This window comes from Charadrius vociferus, unplaced genomic scaffold (genome assembly GCF_000708025.1).
Source record: "Charadrius vociferus isolate BGI_N301 unplaced genomic scaffold, ASM70802v2 scaffold49, whole genome shotgun sequence".
NCBI lineage: Eukaryota > Metazoa > Chordata > Aves > Charadriiformes > Charadriidae > Charadrius > Charadrius vociferus.
The window spans coordinates 5,049,366-5,060,027 of record NW_009661375.1 but is presented as its reverse complement, the minus strand read 5'-3'; the positions used below and the strand labels follow the sequence as shown (position 1 = coordinate 5,060,027).

Here is a 10,662-nt window from a genome sequence, read left to right as displayed (position 1 = left end):
CCCCCCTCCTCCCCCCAACACCCCCTCCCTTCCTTCCTTCTTATCTGCCAGGGCTCCTAATTACCGTGTCCTCTGGCCACTCTGCTCCCATCTTCAGCCACCCAGCTTTCTCTGCCCAACTTCTGTCCCACAACATGATCTTCCTGAGCCTAATGCCCGTGTGCTTCCAAACTAGCCAAAACATAAGAATCCTCCCCGCAAAAGTCTCCAATTCACTCCATTATCTTCCCAACTATTTGTTCTACCTTAACTGCTTTCCTCCGAAATCTTCATAAAAAAAAAGAAGTTAATTTTCATAAACTAGTCTTGACAGTGGTGGATCAGCAGCCCTGTAAGTCTAAAGCAATCAGAGCCTCAACTCAAGAGGCTAAGCAGGCAGTCTACGCTTTCTGTAGCTTCCTTCTTGAAGACAACTGATGATTGCTGTGCCTAGAAGCACACAAGCATGTGAATGCTAGAATATGTATGAAATTAAAAATACGATGCAGTAAAGGCGTTTAATATTTGCTATACTCGTGAAGGAAGTGTTTTTAAAGTAATCTTTTGAAAAGAAAAATAGTCTCAGCTTAGAAGTCTCAGTTAATGAACACTCCAGAAAAACTACTGGAAAATAACTCTGCTTAAATACATTAAGAGCACCATAAAAATCAAACATAATGTCTTGGTAAGCTTTCCCAATATAAAAAAAAAAAAATCCATCTTGCAATTTACACTAAGCTCAGCAAACCAGCATTTGCTGGCTGCTAGTCCTACACACCCCTGCTCCTCTCCCACGGCTCTCTGTACGCACGATCCTCTTTATATTTACCTGGGTTAGCTGTTTGCACTGCTCCTTTGCAACGGCTGCCTCCTCCTTCATCGCAGCAAGCATCTTCTCTTTGTCTTGTAGCTGATGTACAGCTGCAGCCGACTCAGCCTTGCTAGCCTGCAGCGAAAATACAAAGTGACCAAAAATGATCATACACACCAGAAGTACTTGCGTTGCACACCAGCAGGCAGCACCGCAAACTTGAGGGGAAGAAACAGCCCCTCCTGCCCCCAAATCGTCCATCTGCATGGCGTACATGGCACCACCGGTACCCAATTCTGCTGCTAATGGATCCTGCAGCGCCGATTTCATTAGACAAGGAAATGCATTTTCAAACATACTGAAACCAATTAAGAGAATAAATGGGCTCTTAAGGTGCTTCCGTGTTGGAAGAGAGCCACTGCGGTGGCACTGGGGAAAACAAAGAACAGCCATTAAGAGAAATAAAGGAAAAAGACGCAGAGATGCTGAATCATTCAATAATTGAGGTTGAAAGGGACTTCCAAGATCACCTGGTCCAACCCACACTCAAGCAGGTATAATCCAACAATCTCCTGAAATATCTCGCCACAAAGGGAAAAAGGGAACACCGATCTGGGCTCTCTTTCCACTTCACAGGAGAGCCTCCAGTTGACGTAATTACATTTCTGCTGGCACAGTGACACACAAAGTTTCAGAGATCCTACAGGGAACAGAACTAGAGGAACGATCCCCACAGCCCTGCCACTTATACACTGCTCCTAAAATGAAATAACCCTGGTAACAGGCAAACCTAAGTGTTTGTGCTCAGACTTCACTCAATGAAGTCTGATAACTAAAGAAACAAAGAAGTGTCAGCCCCATAAATGCACTCCGAATTCGTTTGGAAGTTCTCCTTTAGTGATATTGCGTATGTACACAGTGCAACACACACTGATGTCTTGCACGAGCTAAAGCTGTGAAAATACATTTCCATCTACAGAAACCTACAGTTTTTAGTTGTATACAAACCTAGGAACCCATTCTGATCCCAGAGGTTTAGCTTCAACACCAAACAAAAACACAGCAAGAAAGCTGCTTGCTGTTCCAAATAAAACAGGTAACACCATTGCAAGGGTACCACTGTTGGGTTTTCAGTCAAGCACCGAAACAGGGGCCCAGAAAGAATGTGAAGTCTCTGTCCTTGGAGGTTTTTAAGACCCAGCTGGACACATCGCTGAGCAACTTGCTCCAAATTCAATGTTGATCCTATTTTGAGCAGGCAGTTGGACTGCACGACCTCCTGAAGTCCCTTCCAACCCAAATTACGTGATATGCTACTCTATTGCATTATCTCAATTGACACATATCCAGTTCTGCATTTCTGTTCTGGTACCATTATCTGCAGAAGAATACAGAACTGCAAGACTTGAAAGTGTGACAAACAGGATGTTAGAAGAACAAAATGACAACCATAATGAGTCATGGGAGGTGAGGAATAGATATTTCTAAGACACTGGTGGTCACCTCTCTTCTGTCTTAACACAAACATTTAAAAATAAAAAATAAAGGACTGCCGAGTACCGGCACAGGTTGCCCAGAGAGGCTGTGCAGTCAGGCCCTGAAGGTTTCAACCCAGACTGGATAAAGCCTTGAGCAGCCCGGGCTGACCTCAGAGCTGGCCCCGCTTCGAGTAGGAGGTTGGACTACAAACCCCCTGAGGTCCCTTCCACATTTGAATTGCCCTACAGTCCGATGAAAAATACCCAAAGACGACAGCAGACTAGAATTTATAGACTTACAAGATGGAGAGACTCGCAAAACACAGAATTAGCTAATCAAGCGCGCAGCCACAGCAGGTTTTTCTTAATTTCTACTATAATTTATCCTATTTACGCATATGTGAAAGATCACTCCTGAAAGTCACCAGATAGCCTTCCCCCATGCCAACACACAGGCGTCAGCTGCAGCAGCCGCCCTACCTTATATACCCTATTCTCCATGGTTATGTCTGCTCTTTATGAGCGCTCAAAAGCCTGTCTAGCCAGCCCACGGGATGGCAGATGGCAGCGCACAGACATCTGACAACTGCTTTCTGCATGCAAAGCAAGCCCAGACCAGCTGGAAAAAGCCTTCCAAAGACAAAATGCAGAAATCACAACAAAACATAGATATAGCTAATTTGACAGCATCTCTTGCAATTTCTGCTTATTTAATAGTCTTCTCTCCCCACCCACCGTCACTCACCTTTTGCAAGACGTCATGAATTGCACTGGATTTTTCCTTTAACACCTCTACTACGCAACGGGCCTCATCTTCCGTGAAGACCATGTTCTTCATGGCCATTACAAAGTCTTTAAATTTTACTTCAGCATTCTCTGCAACACAGAAGGGAAGATATATTAACTTTAGACTCCATATAGAATTATTTATTTTGCCTCGAAACAGCATGTGATAGGGTATCATTACGCATTCTATTTAATTTCAGTCTGAAATGCCAAGAAGCAAGAGGTCATGAACATTCAGCAGAAACAACATATCTCCGATTTAAATTGGATAACAATCTGCCAGCTGACAGTTTTAGGAAAAAAAATCCCCCCACTTTGTTCGTACAGTTGGTAACATTTATAGCGTTGTTTGCAAGAAGACAAAGCACACCACAGATTTGGGGGGGGGGGGGGGGGGGATAGCATGAATGCTAAAACTTGAAGAGTCCTTTCTAGTGTATTACAGCAGTAATTCAAAATGAGCTCTCAATTTAAAGGACAGCCTGGCTCCGCAAGCAATATGCAAATGACAAGGTAACGAATTTCAGAACTGGCACATTTCTGATTACAATATATGGAAACCAGAAAAATATTCCATCAGCCTAAGTCTGGAAATGAACTGCTGCAGAAGGAGCTCAGCAGCAGGAAGATAAATCAGTAAGTGGTTTAAAAGACACAAACAAGGAAAGACAATTCAACTCAGCTATGCTCTTGCAGGAACATTTGTTCATAAAAAACAGGCTGCATGCACACAGGTCATTAGGTGGCCCCCTAACTTAAGTAAGCAGAAGCACAAGACCAAGGCATCCAGTATCTCTGCCAAATATTCATCGGTGCACAAAAGTACGCGAAGGGATTGAAGGGGAAAAGAAGGAAAAGCTTAAAAGTGATGCTTGATTCAGAAAGCATCCCAAAGCTCACGGAGAAGCGTCCAGGTTTCCCACCACAGGAACTAAACATGTCACACAAACCCAAACCTCTCAAGAGCGTGGAAAATGAAGAACAAAAAAACGCCGGCGATACTAAGCCCCTAAGAGAAATTAGCAGGCATAAAACCAAATCACTGAGTAACAGAGTCCAGGGAGGTGGGGAAGAAGTGCTGAGAAATTCTAGCACGCTCTCTCCTCGTCTAAATCCAACTTAGTCTTGGCCACAGACTTCAGATCACATCACTGCTGCACTGACATCATCAATGATGCTGTTACCAGGAATATGCCAAAATCCTGAGAGCGGAGGCCGGTTAGCCAGGAGTCTCTAGCAGCTTGGCCTGGACCAGCCTGAGCCCTGTGCTCCCTGAAGACAGGAAGATCTTGCCCTTGCACCCAAGAAGCTTACAGTTAGAATAGGGGAAGATTTCTATATCGGGAGGGCAAATCCCAGCTGACACAGGAGAATTAGCTCACACAGAAGGTTACAGCTTGCAAAGGAAATGAGAAGGGACGGGTGCGCATGAGAGGCTTTGATGCTGCAGGGCAGTAACACAGTTCCCACCTCTGGCAAGTGGGAATCCAATCTGGATACCCCAAAGACTTGCCAGGAAGCTTTCAAGTGAGCATTTTAGAAGACAACTCTGTAAAGAGAGGTTTCAAAGAGTGCAGTCAGTGACCAGGCAATGTTGGAAAGCCAACCCTCTGCACAAACCTGAGTCACCGCGCAGTCAGTCACTTGGCTTCTCCTCTCTAGTTGCTCACAAATTTGAGGGTCTCAACTCACAGCTCACTAAGTTTGCCATGCTTTGAGCAGGTCAGTGGCCTATTTAAAGTTCCAGGGTGGGATACAACACCCATGAATCACTCCAGGCCTCTACGGGAGAGTATGATGGAAGCTCCCCTGTTCCAACCAATTCCAACTGCATTAAAAGGAAAATTCCAAGTCTTGCTGGAAACTGCCAGACTATCTCCACCAGCAATTTCCTTCGGGTGACTCTGTGCTGCACGCAGAGATACACCCGGGCTGATCAGCCCTAGCTAACTCCAAGGAACAGCCTAGAGCTGCACTCCCAGTCTCACGCAGACTCCAACAGCCCGTGCTGAACGCTCCAGAGTCCATCACTGTTAGCGATGCCCGAAACATCTACCGTAAAACTAGCTTGCATGCATCTGTGTGGTCTGCGATCACCCATTTCTCACTGTGAGGACACAAAAGCCTACAGTCAGTGTTAAAAGGATTCAGATGGCACAAAGCCCTTTCAACTGTGCCAAAGACAGGGGAGAAACGAGCACAGACAAGAACCAGCGTCCTGCAGCCACAAATGTTTTCCTCAAATCACTTCTTCCTAGCAAATGAGAGAAGTTCCCCCTCCCCACGTACACAGCATCCTTTCCCTGTTCAGGTTTCCAGGCAGGCTATGCCAGAAACTGACTGTATTATGGGTTTCTTACCTTTGTCTGTTTCATTCTTCAGTTTCTTGCCACTGCTCTTCTGGATCCCCTCATTCACATTTTGTTTTGCTACTTCAACCGCTTCTCGCTTTTCCAAAGTGCCAGAGTCAGAATTATCCATCAAAGGAATATAAGTTGTTGCTTGAATAAGAGGTTCATCCACCAAAACTGTAATCCAAAGTCCACAGGATGGGTTAAAGCTTTGTAATAATAAACATCAACATTTTTAGAAAAGGTGCACAACATATTAGAAAGCTGGATTAAAGCATCCCTACAGTTAGAAACAGAGAGTATAACTAACTATTATCCTTCACAGTTTAACTCATTAAAGCTCTTCAGGTAGTTCATTAAATAAAGGTCTCTAATGCATAGTGATTTAATAGCTTCAATTAAATTTTTATTTCCAAAGCTGCCTTTTAGCATTTTAACAAGTAGCAGAGAAGAATCTTTAGCTTTTGACTTTCATTTCACTTTAATGAGGAAGTTGCACATAGCATCAGTGAGACTGGTTTACTTGTGGCTGCGTATGAAACCAGTCAGCATCCCTGAAGCATGACTACAGTAAAGTCTTTTGCCTCTATTCTGTTAAAAGCTGGTACCTTACTGCCGGCGTTTTTCACCCACATTACATCACCAGTAAACTAAACCATTTAGGCAGAGCAGGCGGTAGGGACCGCAATCAAGCTTATTTCACATGCAGACTCAACTGCACTTAATGAAGAGATCTCATCTGTCAGAGCAGGCTTTAGGCACCATTAATATTCAGAGAGGTACCCAGAGGAACTGACTGACCTCGGGTCTCCATTCACACAGCACTGCATAAACGTGGTTGAGGATCAGCCTCTGCCCAAACAACTTTTCAGCCTGCGCTGCTGAGACAAAAGCAGGAGAGGGGAGAGGAAGAGCGACAGACCAGGGACAACATACAGCCAGCAACGGAGTTGGATTTGCTGTCTGCCCTGTGCCTGAGCTGCTGGTCCACACTGCCTGTAGGACGTGAGACCTCACAGACGTGGAGCCATGCCAAAGCAGGAAAGCTCAGTGACCCAGCCAGCCCAGGCTGAAGGGCTGAGGGACAAGAGGTGCCATGCAGTAGACCAGAGAGAAGAAGAACTGGGTGGGATGCAAGGTTTCAGGCATCAGTGCAAGACAAATAAGCGTTCATAGCTGCCAGAGAACTAGTTAGAAAACACTTGTATTCTGGCTGCTGTTAAAGAGCAAAATAGGCTTCTGGACCCTTTGTGTCACCTGCTGGAGTCTTTCCACTTAAGCAGCCCAAAACCACCTGCAGGTATGCTGCAAACTCAGAAGTGAGATCTCCTCTAGCAGAAATATCCACCAACTAATCCAGTTAGCATCCTCACCTTTCCCCTTCTCCTTATTAACTTCTCCTCCTCATCTTATTCCCCTCCTTTCAAAAATCTATTTAATATCAATGAGACATTTTGCAGTCTCAGTAACATCTGAAATCCCCACAGTACTGTCCCGGCTAATCCGGATGCCCACCGCAGCTAATTTTTGCTCTGTCATTTTGAAGAGATGGCTTTAAAAGAAAAGAGCTTGCATTCAAATAATGCCTGAGCTATTTCCGTGTAGCACTGAGAGCAGCTTAGCTTTAATGCTGGCTGAGCTGGTACCGACACTTATTTGAGTATTAGCCACATACAGACAAGTTTGTGGTCCATAAAGTGGTCCCTCAAGAAAGGGCAATGGATGCATCGGGAAAAGCACAGAAACATCCATAAAAGGCAAATCACACACTAGGTTCCCCATCAGTAAGTTTCCTTCTGGAATAACTTGAAACTTTTTCAGTTGTTATAACATACAGGAACCCTACGCTACTTGGAACCCCACCCTGGTATGACCAGGGCCCACAGCTGATCTGAACCCTAATGACCTGATCAAAGCATAAAGGAAACAGTGACCAACATTGTCTACTCCAAGAGGACTCCACCAGACTCCAATTTCTTCATAGCTGCCCCAGTAAAGAAGAGTTTTGAGAAGCTAACAAGGTGGCCTCACAGAACTTCATGGTCACGCTCTCCCCAAAAGGCCCAGACACAACAGCGCTCATTGTAAAAAAACAAACACAGAGGCAGACTGAGCCAACAGGAGACAAGAAACAGCATCTTGGCAGAGAATGAGGGATGAGGAACAGTAAAGGCCTTGACAGCAAAGATGAGCAGTTTATGTTGGAGCAACAGCTCGCTAACAAAAGGACAATAAAAGAGAAACGTGGTCAAAGCAACTGGCTAAAAAAATTGCAGTCTTGTTTGGGGCAGATGACTGCAGCACTTCCAGACATGCCTTGCTCAGAGCAACTGAGAGACTGCTCAGCTTGTACTCTAAATCAACGTATTGCTCCTCAATTCAAGCGTGGATGTTCGGATCCAAAAGAGCTCAGAAAGGTTCGTATCATCCCGTGTGCAGGGGTACCAGATAAAATATCAGTGTCTCAGGCTGAACAATCTTTCCTACCCGGAATTCCTGCTTTTTCAAATTAGAAGAGTCATTCTTCTACAAGTTTCTTTTCCAAAGGAAGAGAAAATAAAGTACAGATAGCAAAAAGCTTTAACAGTCAGGAGTATCTGAACTAAGTCACAGACCGTATTCTCACCGTTATCAACTTTCTGCTTCTTTGCAGAGACTTTCTTTTTTCCTGATACATTTTCTTGCTTTATCTCTTGGTGGAGCATGACCGGGTCTTGCTTTTTGGCAGGAGACACAACTGAATCAGTCTTAGTATCTTGATCATCTGTAACAGACAATTAAGACAATATGCTCTTCTGTATATTCTCATCATCACTTTTAAATCAGTAAATCTGTGATAACCATTGAAGTCCACCCCCAGAAAAGAGGAACCCCCACATTTTAAATCAGAACACGAAGTCATCCATATATACATGTACACATACACACACACACACTACAAACACCTCCCATATCAGATGAGACCCCAAGGCAACAGAAAGGTTTAGCAGAGTCAAGAGCCACAGCACCTAGTGTTTTGACAGACTGGAACCTTATCTGCAAGCAGAACATACGGCAAACGCAAGTAACAGTTTGACAAATCCAACCCAGATTTTACTGCGACAGAGCAGACAGCACGTGTTACCCGTATTAGTTTCTCATTTGCAGGAAGTATTTTATTCTCTCCCATGAACCCACCTGGGTATTTTACACACACACCCCCAATAGCTACTGGGACTGTGAGAAGCAGAAAATAAGTGTTTCGCATTAGTGAATGGTTCTTTTTAAAAGTTGTTTCTAGTGAGAAATTTTTTTATCTTTTTGGACAGCCTGTGCTATATAATAGTCTTGTCAGAGCTGACACACACAATACGGGGTTATGGTGTTAGCTCCTGTAATCAAAGATAAGAGTTAGTTGTGGCTGCCCTCAGAATAGTGCTTGCAGACCACATTTTAACCATGCCACAGAGATTTTTGGAGAACACCCACAAACAAGATTTGATTTCTTTTTTTTTTTTTTTTTCGGTGGTAGTGGGTGTGTCTTTTTTTCCTCCCTTTTTTTCAGAAAAAGAAAAAAAATCCACCACATCAAGCAGCAATGTCAATTCTTTTTCCTCACTCCCTGTAGCAAACCTGTTCTGTTTGCGTCTCAAAAGGGTGATCTGCAAATACTTCGGTTTTCACTTATTTCTGAAACTGGGTATTTTTATTCTTTTTTAACTTCTATTCATAGTCAGACAACCACACTGAGACATACCGACTTCTGCTGAGAATACTTTCAAGACAGTCACAGGCAATTCTGCCTACAGTTTTTGGTCTGTTCTAGGTTGGATGTTTCCATTACAACGGCTGGACCAGTTTTCTTTTAGCATCAGTTCCATTCAGTTATAGAGGTGTAGCAGGTGGGAAGCAGCTGTAAGTGCTTCGTTCCACAAATCAGCCACCAAACACCTCTTTGTACATTAAGCCTGCACTTAAACAGCAATTTGTTTTGCACAGTCTGCTATGAAGTTTCCCTAGATGCCCTTCCTGATCAGAGCAACCACTCTTAGGACTCCCACTTTTTCATAGCTTCACATCAGAATGCACACAGCAAACATCTAATGACTTCTTTCAAGTAATCAAAATTTGACAGCTTGAGAGCAAATTAGCCAAACCATAGAGCAAAGCAGAGATACGAGCTATTCTGTTCACTCAGCAACCCTTAGTGGAAGAAAGCAAAGATGGGAGGAGGAAAACCAGAGCATTGCTGCCAGATGAGAACAGGGAGAAAAATGTAATAGCTCGTTAAAAGAAAAAGGTTAGAAGTGAGCTTTGCCCCATAGAGATCAGGCAGAACAGTTGTGAGAGAGACACTCTGTGGCCTTGCAAAAAGCAGAACACGGTTTTGGCGTTCTGTGCAAGAAGCATATGCAACATCAGATACCCATTCCATTTTTCTGCTTCTTCTGCCCAGGCTTCTTCTTAGATGCTCCTGATTCAGATGGTGGAGTGGGCTGTTTTGTAACAGGGACTGGTTCTACTTTCTTGCCTGAAGACTTGGATCCTTCCGACTCCTTAGTTACATGATCATCTTGAACGGCCTTCTGCTTCTTCTCCTTCTTCTTCCGTTCTCTAACGCCGGTAGATGCTTCAGTCACACTCAAGGGAACGGGAGCGATGCGCTCTTCATCGGTACTCAGGGCATCAGAGAGCTTAAAGTCCCGAGGTGCACTCTCAGAGTCAGACTCGTGGATGTTCCCGTTCTGAGCTTCTTTCTTCTTGTTCTTCTTCTTCTCCGTTTTCTTTTTATCAGTCTTGGTAGGTGGAAACTTTAGGTCCCTTTTCTGTTTCGCAAGGACTTCATCATATAAAGTTTCTTTCATGAAAAGCCAGAAGAAGAGGAAGATGACTGTAATAACCACAGAAGGAATGAGGATGATAAAGTAGGTAGACTCGTAGAACTCCATTGTGCTTTTGCTTAGCTATATTTAAAATACCTATGGGGGGGAAAAAAGAAAAAGAAAAAAAATTAGGTTTTGAACTGGCTTTCCTTGATATTATTTCCTCCACCAAGTATAATAATAAAGAAGCTTTGTCACTGTTTTACAGACGCCTTAAAATAGCTTTTCATAAAATTACCAAACCATATCAATGATGGAACTACTTCAGGAGTCATTTACCGTTTGCTTCAAAGTTGTTAACTGGGATAGGAAGGAACCACAGTTTGCGAGACTGCTGATCTTGGAAGAGAGCTTCACCTTCCACATTCTCCCTTCCCAAGTGAATTTCATGAAGT

At 43.8% G+C, this 10,662-nt stretch overlaps 1 protein-coding gene across 1 annotated transcript in view; it reads right to left on the bottom strand.

The window, feature by feature from the left end:
• KTN1 (kinectin 1 (kinesin receptor)) overlaps positions 1 to 10,333 on the bottom strand; it is a 54,537-nt gene extending 44,204 nt beyond the window's left edge. The window contains exons 1-5 of the mRNA XM_009893913.1: positions 9,811 to 10,333; positions 8,032 to 8,169; positions 5,415 to 5,582; positions 3,014 to 3,144; positions 809 to 925 (exon numbers count right to left, since the gene is read on the bottom strand). Of these exons, the coding sequence (XP_009892215.1) occupies positions 809 to 925; positions 3,014 to 3,144; positions 5,415 to 5,582; positions 8,032 to 8,169; positions 9,811 to 10,333 (1,077 nt within the window). The remainder of the gene's footprint in view (positions 1 to 808; positions 926 to 3,013; positions 3,145 to 5,414; positions 5,583 to 8,031; positions 8,170 to 9,810) is intronic.
• Between the last annotated feature and the right edge of the window lie 329 nt (positions 10,334 to 10,662).